This window comes from Fistularia commersonii, chromosome 12 (genome assembly GCF_037954325.1).
Source record: "Fistularia commersonii isolate RoL2024-O1a breed Wild chromosome 12, RoL_Fcom_v1.0, whole genome shotgun sequence".
NCBI classification, from domain to species: domain Eukaryota; kingdom Metazoa; phylum Chordata; class Actinopteri; order Syngnathiformes; family Fistulariidae; genus Fistularia; species Fistularia commersonii.
Window position 1 is genome coordinate 8,311,118 of NC_141295.1, and position 15,599 is coordinate 8,326,716.

The window sequence follows — 15,599 nt, forward strand, 5'->3', positions numbered from 1 at the left end:
TTATTTTCCAACATTGTCATTTCACCTTGATTTTATTTGGTTTGTTTGTTTTGTAATACATTTAAATTCATATTTCATTATATTTCTTATTCTTCCTCCTTTCTACTATTATCTATTACTGTTATGTTTTTTTTTTACTTGAAACTCTGGCACAACAATTTCCTTCGAGATTAATAAAGTTGTTCTCATCTCATCATCATCATCATCATCATCATCATCATCATCATCATTTATTTATCTTTTTTACCTTTTCTGAAAGAATACTGTCTTCTTTTTGAATATAGTTTAAATTCTCATCATCTGTCTTATATCCTCTTGGAAATTAATGAAAAAATGTACATAAATAATTATATTTCTGTTATCAAATCGCATGATCCTTTTATGCAATGGGCTGAAATGCAAATTAAAATTGCCCAAATATTCTTATTCAATAGGCCTGTTTAATTACAACATTATTATGGCAGTAATTTTAAGGCCTGTAATACTGTTTTGTTTTTTTTGTTTTTTTTGTTTTTTTCAAAATCTGCATTTTAACTTTCTCACCATTCTGAAACATAGGCTCGGGATGATCAATAATGAAAATGATCTTATTTTACCATCCGTACCCAATGATGTCTGCAGATGTACAATTGGCAATTGTTTAAGGCACCAAAAAAAATTAAAATGAATTATTCATCAGGGTCACATTTTTAGGTTTTTAATCCAGCACACACATACACTTCTGGTCAACAACTGTATCTCATTGGTCAATCGATAATCCGGTGTTCAATTGAGTAGCCTGCCGGGGAGCCAGGGCGTTCTCAACAGGCATGTGCAATAGAATGCCGGTTGTCAGAAAAAGAAAAAAAAAAAAAGAAAAAAGTACGGGTCTCAAAACTTTTGGTCAACTTCCTGGCGTTATCGAGGAGATAACAGATAAAGTCAAATATATTTGTACTTTACAGAGAAAACCCAAAGATTCTACAGATATGTGAGATGACTGTGAATATTGTGAAAGCGAGTTGAGCCTCCGCGAGGAAAAGATTGATTCAAGACAGTAAGTTTGGCTTCTGGTCATCTGATCGACTAGCGAAAACAATAGCACTAGAGGCCAACAACCGCTAACGGCTAAATAGTACAGTTTCTGCAGCTCCCAGCTACTAATACATTAAAAACGATTATTGTAGAGTTTGAGCGAAGGCTTAACTCTCAACTATTTGTTAAACGCAACGATATAACATGAAGGAACTGTTCTTTTTTTATACAGCTTGCTTTCCTTATAATATAAAGATAAGCCAAGTCGTTAAAGCTATTGAAACACCCCACCACCACAATGAAATTATTGCAAATTAAGTTATTTGACGTTTTTTGACGCATGTTATAATATTATATGTGACCTTAGTTGTAACATGAGTAAGATTATTAATAATTGATGTCCTAAGGACAGAATCAAAACAAAATAATTCTTCATGCTGCTTCCACTGCTCTTCAGTAATGTTCGATTATTTTGATATGGGCAGATGGCAACTACAGTAATGCCTATTTAATTTGAAATGTCTAAAATGAATGTCTCTTCACAAAAGTGACTTCATTGTCATGTTTTTGAATCAGAAACTTTAATTTGCTGACAAACTGGTGTAAATTCTAACATAAGCCTCTAAAAGCCAGTTAACAGTTAAGACAATTTAAGACAATTTATATTTCATTGTATTTCTTATTCTTCCTCCTTCCTACTATTATCTATTACTGTTATGTTTTTACTTGAAACTTTGGCACAACAATTTCTTTCGGGATAAATAAAGTTGTTATCTCATCTAATAATGAAGTTTTTTCAAAATCCATATGTTAGTATGTACACACACACATAAATAAAGAGAGCGAGAAAAGGAAAATGGGTATGGATTAAAATTTCCCTTTGATAACACATGTACTCCAAATTTACAGTGAACATCTTACCGCAAAACCTCAGGGAGTGAGAGGCGATCACCATGGCAGCACAGTTTACTATCGATGATGCCTTTGTATTGGAGGGGGATGAGGAGGGAGCCATGTCTGATGGAGACACAGAAAGCTGGAAGGGCCGAGACAAAGACAGAGAAGGAGGAGAGATAACATTTGGACCTCTAACGTTCTCAAAACCTCAGACTCACCCATCATCTGCTGCCAGCGGCTCACCTGAACACAGTAACCTAAAGTATCAGGTACTCCTAATTGTGTTGGTGTAGTGAAGTGTAAATGACGCTATGACTGCTTAAACACCTGTTGTTTACTTCAGAATCTAGAAAATGAAGACGGTATGGGAAATAGTGGAAATTCCTCTTTTAATAACTTCTTTAAAATCAGGTGGGTCCTATAATTGAGATTTGATTTATTTTTTCATTCTTCATATGCATTTTGAAACAGAGTCTCTTGTCTCCACAGTGACCCTGCAACGCTGTCATACTGCAGCTCTCAGTGGTCATTCAGCACATTGAGTTCAGTCACACAGCTTTCAGCACATTGGTGTGGGTAAGTTCAGAGTTAAGTGACACACAGTCACATAAATAGAGTTATTTCAAGAGCTTTGGTGTTCAGGTGGGTGTCTCATCCGTTGGTGAAGAAAAACAGAAGAGTTGTTCTTGCATCATTCCTTCTCCTCATCACTGGACTAGGTGAGTCCAAAGCAGAGTTTTCTTTAACAGATTCAATATCAAGTAGATTGTAACAATGTCTAAGTGGAAAAACATATCATCTTGATATTGTGAAAACTCCTTTTAAGTCATGTAACTGCTCATTAAAGTAAAAGCAATATATCTTACAGTATCAAGGTTTGAGTCAACTGAAGCTACTGAAATGAAAGAATATGAGGCTTCACGAGAAATATCTTCTCTTATAATGAAATAGATGGAGAACTCAAAATTTAGAGATATTGACCGTTTATATTATACATTTCAGGTTTAACAACGTTTCCTTAATTGCCAAACATTGTATTTTATTTGTCTGTCCCATTACTCCAACAATTTTATGGCAAGATGAGATTGTCTCTCTTGGTGAATACCTACATTCCTAATGCTATTAATGGTTAAACATAACAGTGAGCCTCAAACTGTCTTTGTACTTTATGCATTTACTTTTTGATAGAGACCTTTTTGAACTTTTGAAGAACAGATCATAACTACTTCAATTACTAAAAGACAAAAATATGTGTAATTATGCATCATATGACACTATAATGATCTATAGTACATTGCTTGGACATCTCTGTGGATCAACATCAATTAACTGATCTGAGAAAAAGTTCTGAAATTTTTTGTAGACATTTTCTTTTATATTGGTATTGTCTTTCTTATAGCTCTTATTTTCACTGGGGTTGTCATACAACTGAATCCAAATGCAGGTAAGTAAATGATTCATTTTGAAAGAAAAGATGTGTTTTTAAGAATGAAAATGAATGCTTAGAAAAGAAATCATTAAAGCACTGATTGTCATTTTCAGCCATTGTAAAAACAGATTACATTAAGACACAAACATTTAGCTAGATACCAAATCAGAAATAATGTTACTGACACAATATTTTTATGCTTGAACCCTCCGCAAGGTTTCATGAAATAAGGTCTGATATTTGTTGCTGAATCCTTCTCACGATTAGCTTGACAGCTTCAAGAAAAGCCTCCAAAGGAAGTGGTAAATCACCATTAGTTCTTCTGTAATCTCCTATTATGCTGCTGAAATCACAGTCTTTGCATAAAGCGCAAGATCAAGAAAACAAATTCCAATCATCTTGTTCTGTTGTGGTCACTGACTCCAGTCGGATGCACTGGTAAGCGCTTCTGCCTCCCAGTTCAGTTCTGACACTGGCCCTTTCTGTCTGGAGTTTGCTTCTTTTCCCACAATCCAAAAAAAAGGTTAATCAAAGATTGGGAGACAAAATGGTATATAAGACCCCATGACCAACTGGCAACTGGTCCAATGTGCATCTCACCTCTTGCTCAGTGTCAGCTGGGATTGTCTCCAGCCCAACTGGGATCTGGAACGCTTATAACAAATAAAAATATGAATTATAATATTGCTCATTCAGTGTTTTGTTGTTTTGATAAGCACACATCTTCAAAAATAAAGGGAAAAATGATGATTCAGATTATGTATCATCATGAGTCTGCGAAATTATCTTTTGGTCTTATTGCCCACCCCCGTGTAAAAGTAATCTATTTGAGCTAGAGATGATTGACTTAAATAAACAGATGCATCAAGGTTGTTGTTTCAAAAGCTTTGTCTTCCAAAGATTGTGAAACAGATAACAAGCTCCTGCCAGGGAATCTTATTGTTACTATATTTGTCAGGGGGCTAAAAGAGCTTAATACACTAAAGAGAGGGATTATGAAGTGCAGTTAAAATGATTAAAGAAGCTAGTTGTAAGACTTTGAAGTAGGTTAATGTGTCTGCATCTGTTTACTCTGGACCAAAGTCTGGCACCTGAGTTGTGTAATGTTCAACACCGTTGTTTATGTATTTCGTTATCCAAAAAGATTGCTACAGTGCTCAAGAAATGTTTATACAAAAGCATGTACTAAATGTTTAATTAAATCAGTTAAATTTAATTGCATGCACCGTGTTTCATCTCAAAAGCAAATACTCAGCAAAGGAGATTGTTTTTTTGTTGGCTAATGTTGGTAACTGTCTTTACTGTGTTTCAATAATCGCAGGTGTTTCAAGTGCTATTTTCTTTGTACCTGGTTTCCTTCTCTTCATCCCCGGAGGTAAATACATAATTTGATACTTTTACCCAAAAACCCCTGTAATATTTTGTGAAATTAGTTCAACAAACATTTAAATTTATATTCTCTGTGTTCCCTGCAGTGTATCATGTCATTTACATCAGCTGTGCTGTTCATGGAAATAGAGGGTTCAAATTATTCTACCTGCCCTATTTTGAAAAATGAAATAGCACGACATGCCTATTCACCACATCTTCTTTTAAATCTTGGAATGTATTAACTTTTTATAGAAAATACATTGTCACATTGTTGTTTTTTCATGTCATTGTAATGACCACTAGTAACTAATTCAACCACTCAGTGCCTCAACTGTATCCACTATATGAACTGGTCTTGATGTACATGTCCATTTATAAGGACAGAGGTCTTGCCTGTGTTTTTTATGTTGTGTGAATAATGACTGTGAAATCACAATGAAATTATTACAATAAAAACTTTGTATATTTTAGTTTGTCTCAGCTAACTCTGTTTTTTGGTTATTTTCTGTTTGTTTTTTAGGGTATAAATAAAGAAATAATGCCCTTATTTTATTCTCATCTTCAAATTAGAGGTCAGGTCAATTACTTTTCTGACTCTGACCATAGAAATCTAGAAAAGAAATTAACACTAACTACAACGTTTAAAAACATAGAGAAATTGTCTAAAAAATACTATTATTTTTTTCTATTGCTTGGCCTTCACACTGGTTCACAAATGACACTAGTTAATCCTTGCTGGCATCACTCAAAAGGCTTACCTAAGAGGCTGATCATAGCCGATAAACATTGCAGCTACTTTGATGGTAACTTTACTCTCCATTCATCCTAAAATTGCCTGTTCTACTCAGTTATGAAGCAGTACCCAGCAGTCAGAGAGAATCATGAAAGACTATTCAAACCCAGTACCTTGTGGCTGTGACATGAATATCATTGTGCATCACACAAAAGCGCACAGTCGAGAATTATATAGTTTAAAGATATATACGATAGTCCCATTGTGAGTGTGGGCCACAACTTTATTGCGTGTTTAAACCAGGGGGAGACCAAGGTCCTTTACTTTTCATTGTGTGTTTTTTTTAAAGACATACATGTATGATATCTGCCTTGTGTATTTATCTCAGTCTTATACATGTCAGGCTTGTTTAATATGAGCATGATGTAGCATAAAAAGTAATACATATATACATGCGTATCCATGTATGTGTGTGAGATCTATAAAATAATAAAAGGCTTGCAGGTCACATTCAAAGCAAAGTAATATTTTTTACAGCATGCCTACACATTGTAATAGTCCTCCACTGCCTCCTACTGACAGACTCCATTTTATCCAAATGCTACTATACAGGACTGTCTCAGAAAATTAGAATATTGTGATAAAGTTCTTTATCTTCTGTAATGCAATTAAAAAAACAAAAATTACTTTTTCATGATATTCTATTATTTTGAGATAGGATTTTTGAGTTTTCTTAAGATGTAAGCCATGATCAGCAATATTAAAATAATAAAAAGCTTGCAATATTTCAGTTGATTTGTAATGAATCCAGAATGTATGACATTTTTGTTTTTGTAATTGCATTACCGAAGATAAAGAACTTAATCACAATATTCTAATTTTCTGAGAGTCCTGTAGTACCACAATCCAGGGATTTGAGATTATCACTGGTATTTTCTGTTTACATCAGTTATTAGAGAACCTAGTTTGATTTGTTGGCAGGCTTATGCATGAATAGATAGTCCATTTTACATTAGACTTGGTGAAGGAGTGGTTGAAGTCCTAAAGAAGACCTTTCTTTGTTTTTTTTAAACCCTGAAGCAGATTCAGAATATTTCACGAGTATTTTAATTAACTATCACTTAAGTGTAAAGACCATCATGAGAAAAAGAATCAAGCATATTTTCAGTGAGTAAATGTCAGTATGTGGTTGTGTGACTCCCAATTAAAGGATTTATATTCAGGCAACCTTAATGTTGGTACTATGAGGACATGCTTTTAACATTGATGTGTGTTTTATATATACTGTATGTGGGAAAATGGGGTAGAGATCATGTTGTCCTGTGGAGAATGTTAGTTGGCATCACGCTGTGTTAAATGTTTGGGAAGCACTGAAATCTTGTAAGGAAGTTTACGAATTGAAGCAATGAGCTAAAGATGTTTTTTTTTGATCATCAACATCAGTGTTGTAACCCAGTCCCTCACCATCACTAATACCAAAGTTCTTTGAATAGTCTAGCTCTTTTAATATGTTCTATAGAGCTTTCTAGGTTTTGAAACATACAACAATAAATAGGTGTTTTAAGAGTGTACAGTTAACAGAAACAAAAAAAAACTGAAGAGTAAAACACAAAAGCAAAAAAGTAAACTAGACAAACCATTTAATTGGGTCTTTATTACTATTTCAAGTAATATTTTGCTTTTTTGAAAAGGCATTGTTCCATTCAAGGACAAAGCCATATTCAATTCAGTGAATCAGTGTTTCATAAATAGAATTGAAAGAAATTAAAAAAGTAGTCTTATCTGTTGTTATTTTTCTAAAACGTACTGATCTTTTACCCAAACTGCATATTTTGTGAACCTGTATACCCCACTCAAAAGCGTACAATTTTTTGCAAAAGTTATACTCAAACATACTCAAACATAAACACTTGACAGAAAATATTAATTTGATCATTTTCACAGACAAAGGAAAAACACAGATTTTTTTTTTTTTTTTCACAATAGCAAAGAGTTGCTGCTAAATATGTATCTTTATAGTAATACACAGTCCGGCTTTTGTAGAAAAATGCTCAACAGATTCATGCTGGGTGTTTTCCCTCATTCTCTAAGAAATAAAATCCTACTATTTTTGATCAAATGTGATCTCTAAACTAAACAAGGAATAGTAAGTATTATATTACGCAACAAGACAGCTTTACACAATGAATAATACAAAAATGGATTCAGATATGTGTATGCATGAGTCTTTGTATACAATGAATCATAACCACAGCTGTTATACAAGCTATTGTTATGGTGAAAAGCAGTTCCCATGGAATTCTGCAATTAGATTGTTCATCACATTTGTATATTTTATGTTCACATTTTGTTTTGATGATACAAAGTCAGCACTTATATTGACTTTGATCACTGTTTGGAGTGTATCAGGTGTAAAGATGTGCGCTTGGACTCACGTACACACAACCCGTCGTGTTTTTTAAAACATTTGCATCCAAAAATACAAAATTTTCTGATAGCCTTTCTTATTTTTCAGTGACTCTATTTCCTTTCTTATAATCCTACAACGTATTCATTATGTGAAAAAGCCTGCATTTTCTTAGACCTTGGGGAATAAAAAACGATAACATGTTTCAATCAAGTGCATCAGAATTTTATGTTAGTGCAATATTCATTTAAGCGACTTCAAGTATGTAAAATTACACAGCTTTATTTGTGTGTCGTGCATCAGAATTTTATGTAAGTGCAATTTTCATTTAAGCGACATCAAGTATGTAAAATTACACAGCTTTATCTGTGTGTATGCTTAGTGCATTATTTTTACTAGAACTCCGTCGCAAGATACGCAGGTATTTGTATTCACTGTCTTACTGTGTCAATTACGTCCGTCACCTGTTGGGGCGGTGTCGCGTTAAAATGTGTTCCTAAAGACGGGCCTCGGCAAACATCGTCATATATCGTTTACTCAGACTCGGGTAAGGATGGAGGAAGAGGCACGCAAGCTTATCGACGACGGAATAAAAAAGAACTTGATCAGCCCCGGCAAGGGAGAACTATCAACCTTCCCTAGTGGCACAAAGGTAAAGTTGCATATCTGAAGCGGAATGACTTTGGTTGTATCTTATGAAAATTCTCGAGACGTACGACGACAGGCGTTAGCTGTCGCTATCCACTTGTAATATGCTTTCATATTTTAGCTAACACCATTAAACTGCAACAGAGTTTTAAAGGTCGAGCTTTGTGTTTCTGTGTTTTCATGATGTCGTGAGCATTGTTGCCCGTTTTCTACGAGTACTTTACTCTTTGTCTAATGCATTTTCATTACCGGTTATTTTATTTTTTTCATTTGATGGACAGACAGGGGTGGGACCGGATGGGCTTGCGTATGTGAAATTTGATTGGATGGTTCTTCACGCCAATCAATTTCCTATAGCTATGATTGGTCAAAATGACAAGGCTCATTGACGACTTCTGTGCTTGTCGAAGTGGCCATTACTCTTTGTACTGGAATGTATACGACTGGCTTCACCGATGTTGTGCACTTGAAGTTTTTGTTATTTTTTTAATATAAGTATAAATATCCACATAATTGTCCGTTTTTTATTTTTATTTTGCTCACCTTGTATCTGTTGTAACAGGTTGTGTTCCACTACCGCACTAGCCGATGTGATGGCAAAGTTTTGGATGACTCCAGATCAATGGGGGGGTGTTGTAAACCAATGGAGCTTATCCTTGGCAAGAAGTTCAAACTGGCTGTGTGGGAGAGAGTGATCATTACCATGAGACAAGGCGAAATTGCAGAATTTATTTGTGACACCCAGGTAAATTTGTTCACTAAATAGTCAGTGTAATGGGTTGGTGAATCTTCTCCATGCCAGTGCTGAGTTTTTCTTCCTCTCTCCTCACCTGCCAGCACACAGCGTTGTACCCACTGGTGTCCCAATCACTGAGAAACATCAGTGCTGGTAAAGACCCTCTGGAAGGCCAAAGACACTGTTGTGGAATTGCACAGATCCACTCCCACCACTCACTGGGACACAAGGACCTGGATGACCTTCAGGCTAATCCACAGCCTCTTGTCTTCACTATTGAACTGCTCGAAGTAAGTTCATTAGTCGTGTTTAAGGGACACTTCGATGACAATTTTCTCTCTTTTTTTTTTTTCTGTGACTGTCGCACTCGGGTTTCTCCTAACACCTTAAAGAAAATATTTTTTTGGAATTTATATAAAATGTTACCCAGAACAAAAGAAGCTGTTTATTCAACTAATATCCAAGCACTTTTTTTGCTCAGGTCCTTCCTCCAGGATCATTCCAGCTGGATGTGTGGGCAATGACAGATGAAGAGAAACTCGCACTAGTGCCTCAGATCCATGAACAGGGCAATTTGCTTTTCAAACAAGGCCAAATAAAGGAGGCCACAGATAAATACTACAATGGTGTTGCCTGCCTCAAAAATCTACAAATGAAGGTTAGGTGTAAATCATTATGGATAGTGTTATAATTCAGATTCCTGACTTGACTACATTTACTTTTCAATTAATGTTTTATTTGTTGCTGTGCAACATTTTCATCAGCTTTTATCATTACCCCACAGGAGCATCCTGGAGATGAAGCATGGTTAAAGCTGGACCATATGATCACGCCATTGCTCCTCAACTATTGCCAATGCAAGTTAATCCAGGGCCAATACTATGAAGTTATAGAGCACTGCACATCCTTGACTTTCAAATACGAGGGTAAGGATAAATTACATGGTTACTTGTATTTAATTTGATGCAAATTATCTGTCTTTCTATCTTCACATGCCTGAAGTCTGTTTGAGAATACAACTTGGGAAGTCAACAATGGCCATAATTAATGTTTTATACAGTATGTTCAATCATGTCAAACAGAAACAGTGCTGCTGTTTAAAATGAAAAGGGTACACATGATTAACTATTACGAATAATGTGGAGAAAGATAAACAGAAAAAGTCTAATTAAGCAAGAGTAATGTAGGACCATATTATTAATCTTTGTTCAATGTAAGTTATATCAATCTAACCAACAGGGATAATTTGAGGATACGCATCTTTATAGTTTACTCAGGGAGATATTATCAATACCTTTCATTCCCCCGTTGACATTTACAGTGCCCTTTGAAGTTAGTATCCTTTTCATAGTGATATTATTTATAAATTTTGAGAGCTAATGTTATGGGGAGGCGATGGAATAACACACTGCATTGCTGCCTGGTGGTTGTCTTCATTAAAACTTAAAGCTTCAGGCAGCCAAAAAAAGTTGTTTTATTAATAAGTCATACAGTACTTTAATTTTCTATAATATTGTGACCAACGATGATATGGCAGTTTATGTTTAAACAGAATTACTGTTTTGTAAATGATATTTATCAATACTATTGTATCAATAGCTGTGTAGGTCAGCCTTTAATAGCTGTACAGAAAGGGTCTTTCGTCACTGTATCATGCACCCAATTTTTAATTGTGATAGTGATGAACATATTTATTAAGTGCTAATTCTTATGATCATTCATTTTTGCTGTCCTGTGACATTAGAAAAATGAATGAAAATTACATCTTAAAGAGAGGGAATTGATTTGCAATTGCATTATATCAACATCTCATTGGTTTGATAGATTAAGTCAACATATTCTGAGCCTGAATTGATAATATTAATCTTCCCAAACAAATGCACAATCTTCAAATGTGTTTCATGATTTACAACAATCCATCCATCTTCTACCGCTTATCCGGGGTCGTGTTGAGGGGGAAACAGCAAAGCAGAGAGGCCCAGACGTCCCTCTCCTTGGTCCAGCTCTTTCCGAGGCGTTCCAAGGCTATCCTAGAGACATCGCCCCTCCAGTGTGTCCTCGGTCTTCCAAGGGCCTGGACATGCTTAGAACACCTCACCAGGGAAGTATCCAGGGCCCATTCCCGAGCCATCTGATCTGGCTCTCAACATGGAGGAGCAGCAACTCTACTCTTAGCCCCTCTCAGATGGCCAAACTCCTCACCCTATCTTCAAAAGTGAGCCTCGAAAGCCTGCAGAGAAAACTCATTTTGGCCACTTGGATTTGTGACCTTGTTCTTTTTGTCACAACCAGAGCTTCACCTTTTAGCGCAGCTCTTTCTTCACCAAGGCAGACCAACTCAGGGTCTGCATTACTGCTGATGTCGATCCAATCCGCCTGTTGCTCTCCCGCTTCATCCTTCCCTCACTTCTGAACAAGAACCCCAGATACTTGAACTTCTCAACTTGAGGCAGGACCCCCTCCGTGGCCCAGAGGGGGCACTCCACCCGTGACCATCAGAGAACCATGGTCTAGGATGTGGAGATGCTGAACCTCATTCTGGCAGCCCTGAAACAGGGAGAGCGGGAGATCCCGGTCCAATGAAGCCTAAAGAACATCATCTGCACAAACAGAGACCCAATCCTGAGGCAACTGAACCAGATCCCCTCATCACCTTGCACCTAGAAATTCTGTCCAAAAAAGTTATGAAGAGAACCTGTGCCAAAGGGCAGGAACAGCTGAGTCCAATCCTCCCTGGAAATGAATCCGACTTACAACCAGCAATGCAGACCATGCTAGGACACCGATCATACAAGGACCAAACAGCCCATATTACACAGTTTGGTACACCACACTGGAGCACCACCCCTAGATTCCCTGTAGGATACAGTCAAATGCCTTCTCCAGGTCCACAAAACACATATAGACTATTTTGGCAAACTTCCATGCGCCTTCAACCTGGTCCACTGTTCCACAACCAGGATGAAAGCCACACTGCTCCTCCTGGATCTGAGGTTCATTAAACTGGTGGATCTTCCTCTTCAGCACCCCCTGAGAAGGCTTCCTTGGAGACTGCGTGTGCATCCCCCCTGTAGTTGGAGCACACCGGTCGAGCCTCCTTTCTGTAGAGTGACATTATCACCCTAGCCTTCCACTTGATGTTGCAGAGGCGTGTCAGCCAGGACAGCCCCACAACATCCAGAGCCTTAAGGAACCCAGTGCGGACCTTATCCGTCACTAGGGCCCTGCCACAGAGGAGCCTTTTGACTGCCGCAACAATTTTAGCCCCTGAAATAGAAGAGTCCACACCGAAGTCCCCTGCTCTGCTTCCTCATTGGAAGGCATATCATCGGGATTGAGGAGGCCTTTAAACTATTACTTCCACCGATCCACAACATTCAAAGCGAGGTCAGCAGCCCGCCACCCCCACTGTACTGTGTTGACGGTGTAGTGCTTTCTCCTCTGAAGCCGCCAGATGGCAGACCAGAATGTTCTTTGAGCCCTTCAAAAGTCATTCTCCATGGCCTCACCAAACTCCTCCCATGCCTGAGTTTTTGCCACAACAACCACTACAGCAGCACTCGGCCTGATGTCAGCTGCCTCTGGAGCCCCATAGGCCAGAAAGGCTCATTAGGACTCCTTCTTCAGCCTGTCTGCATCCCTCACTACAGGGTCCACCAACGGGTTCAGGTCACCACTTCAACAGGCATCAACCACCTTGTGGCCACAGCTCAGGTCTGCCACCTGGACACCAGAGGCACAAACATGGCCCACTCGGACTCAGCGTTTCCCATCTCCCCCAGAACGTACTTGAAGCTCTGGTGGGAGTTGAAAGCCCTCCTGACATGGTTCTCTGTCAGACATTCCAAACAGACCCTCACAATATGTTTGGGTCTTCTATGTCTGACCAGCATCCTGCTCCACCAACAGAATCAGCTCACCACCAGGTGGTGATCACTTGACACGTCCTCCCCTCACTTCACCCACATTTTCAGAACATGTGGCCTCAAGTCAGATGACATGACAACAAAGTTGATCATTGTCATTACACAGCAATGAGGCATAGCTTTTGATTTAGCCAATCACATGATCACACATCAAGCTGTATTCACATAAAATTGTGACACAGCTACAGATGTATTGTCACTCAGTATAGAATACATAAATTGGTCCGTATGGGAAGAAAGAAACTGTAAGAAAACAAACAATGTAGGTGTTAAAACATAGTTTTTAGCATACTGGAAGTACATTTGCAGTACTGCCTGAAAGAAAATATATTGTAGAGAGGTGCAGCATTATATTGGTTACTGTAAATGGGACTTTGTTTTCTAAGTGAATCATAATATCCCAAATGAATACATCTGTATTTTATTTATGCAGTATAATTATATTTAATGTGTATTGCAAGTTTTGCAAGAAAATTACTTTTATCTTAAATGATTGATATTAGCATATCCATACCAATGTGCCCAAAAACTTGGGCTTAGATTTGTACTACTTTAACACTCAATATACTTTAAATTGCACTTTTTCACAATTTAATTTCAACTGAAATATACTAGTTCCACAATACATCTGAACTTGAGCTTAATCTTAAATTTACACATTAATCCACTTCCAAGCAAGCGCAGGAATTACTTGCCGTTGTAATAATCTTGAAAGTGCAGTGTGTATTTTCCCCAGTGCATACCAACACCCAGCTGTTGTTTTGATTGGAGTAGCAGTGACTCACCTTTTAATTGAGTGTAGGAGACTCGAGGCACATAAAGTGATTCAAGACAGCAATGATTGGTGCGGGCCTGTTCATGTTTCCAGTATTCTCTCACATATGCTCTTTTTAACTTCTGGTACATGTACATTATATAACATTATTTTGCAAATATACACACACACACACACACAAACAAGTACAGCATAAGTATATGCATATGTGTTCGTTTGTGTGTGTTTTTATATATATATTTATATATGTGTATATGTGTAATTTTTTTAATATCAGTTTAATTGATTATTTTACCTCCTCTTTCGTAACAGACAATGTGAAGGCCTTCTACAAGCGTGGTAAGGCTCACGCTGCAGTGTGGAATGAGACAGAGGCACGAGCAGACTTTGCTAAGGTGTTGGAGCTGGATCCCTCTCTGGGACCGTCTGTGGCCAAGGAGTTGCGGGCCATGGAAGAAAGGATTCGAACCAAGGAGAAGGAGGAAAAAAATCGTTACAAAGGCTTGTTCAACTCCAGAACTCCAGCTACAGCCACGACAGTCAGTTGAGAATGATATTATTTCAGCAATCTCCTTAATCTCAACTTCTTTTGATAAATTTTTGTCTAATTATCTCATGTGCTCTTTGTTCTGACAGGGCTGAATACTTCAGTGATCTTAAATAAGAAGATATGCCTGTAAATTTCAAGGGCGAGAAACTGTGAGACATTGCTGGTGTTTTTGTTTAATCCATGCACTCATGCTAAACTTTTTGCCTCAATGGTACACAAAGAGTAACTGTCCGCAAAAGTCACACAAAGAACCAGTTTCCTGACATTTAACAAGGTCCAATTTCTGCCTTATTCCTTTTGACTGTCTTTAAACATAAGGTTGATCTTTCATCAATTTAACCAAAAGCCATTGGCTCAAAGCCCTGAAACCAAGGTAGTCTTCAGGCCTGTACCAGCCAAAAGCACAGTGTATCAGACAGAAGGCTCCTCTCATCCCTTGTGTCTTCTTCTCTTGGGGATTTCAGGAAAGTCAAATATTCTTGAAAACTCGCTCCCAGTAATGTACAACTTTAAGCATGTCATCTTGCTGAAAAGCTCTTCTAACTTTTGAAATTAATTGTACTCATATCTTGCACACTAGTTGACACAAGTGGATGAGAAATTTTATTGTTACTTGCTTTCTTTAATGTCTAGAGCTGTAAAATGTCTGTATACAAACAGACCTGTTCGACCAAACCTAATTTTCATCAGAAGCATTGGAATAGTTGAATAGTTCGATTTGTTCTAATTAAGAGAACAAAGAAAAGGCTGTTTGGATCTGGTCTTGAAAATACAGATATGTGTAATCATCACTTTCTTTGTTGTACTATTTTATGTCAGACAACACATTTGTTTTTGTGAAGATGTTTTTTCCCCCTACAAAGGCTTCAGTTCAGTGTTTTGCAAGAGAAGAGGTCATGGGTTGGATCATTAGCTTTAAGCGGCATCTATGGCTGATAGATATCCTTGGCTTTTTAAAAAAATATCTATGTATGTATTTTATTCACCTGCAGTTCAATTAAAGGAAAATGATATTAAATGTCTTTTACTGTATACCATTCCTTATCATGTTTCTAAATAAAGATGTCAAAGATATCTATGATACTTACTGAATCCCCGGTTTCCATTACATAC

At 37.3% G+C, this 15,599-nt stretch overlaps 2 protein-coding genes across 5 annotated transcripts; both read left to right on the forward strand.

Annotated features, from left to right (window-relative positions):
* The first annotated feature begins 676 nt into the window (after nucleotides 1–676).
* On the forward strand, nucleotides 677–5,181 carry tmem134 (transmembrane protein 134). Of its 4 annotated transcripts, none has more exons than XR_015106954.1 (9): nucleotides 799–1,036; nucleotides 1,924–2,180; nucleotides 2,255–2,322; nucleotides 2,401–2,487; nucleotides 2,554–2,630; nucleotides 3,311–3,355; nucleotides 3,557–3,778; nucleotides 4,662–4,715; nucleotides 4,816–4,887. XR_015106954.1 is itself a non-coding variant. In XM_086157004.1 (8 exons), exons 2-8 carry the CDS (start codon nucleotides 2,028–2,030, stop codon nucleotides 4,896–4,898), a joined length of 567 nt encoding a protein of 188 aa, XP_086013130.1. In that variant the 5' UTR covers nucleotides 677–1,036; nucleotides 2,010–2,027; the 3' UTR covers nucleotides 4,899–5,181. The 4 variants fall into 4 exon arrangements, 2 of the variants coding, with proteins under 2 accessions (XP_086013130.1, XP_086013129.1); XR_015106955.1 differs by having other exon boundaries at nucleotides 3,557–3,642; nucleotides 4,816–4,880; XM_086157004.1 differs by lacking the exon at nucleotides 3,557–3,778 and having other exon boundaries at nucleotides 677–1,036; nucleotides 2,010–2,180; nucleotides 4,816–5,181.
* Nucleotides 5,182–8,360: 3,179 nt separating this feature from the next.
* aip (aryl hydrocarbon receptor interacting protein) lies at nucleotides 8,361–15,508 on the forward strand. Its single transcript, XM_086156816.1, has 7 exons — nucleotides 8,361–8,503; nucleotides 9,062–9,244; nucleotides 9,337–9,525; nucleotides 9,717–9,893; nucleotides 10,020–10,161; nucleotides 14,249–14,475; nucleotides 14,573–15,508. The coding sequence occupies exons 1-7, from the start codon at nucleotides 8,405–8,407 to the stop codon at nucleotides 14,576–14,578; spliced, it is 1,023 nt and encodes a 340-aa protein (XP_086012942.1). The 5' UTR covers nucleotides 8,361–8,404; the 3' UTR covers nucleotides 14,579–15,508.
* Nucleotides 15,509–15,599: the final 91 nt, after the last annotated feature.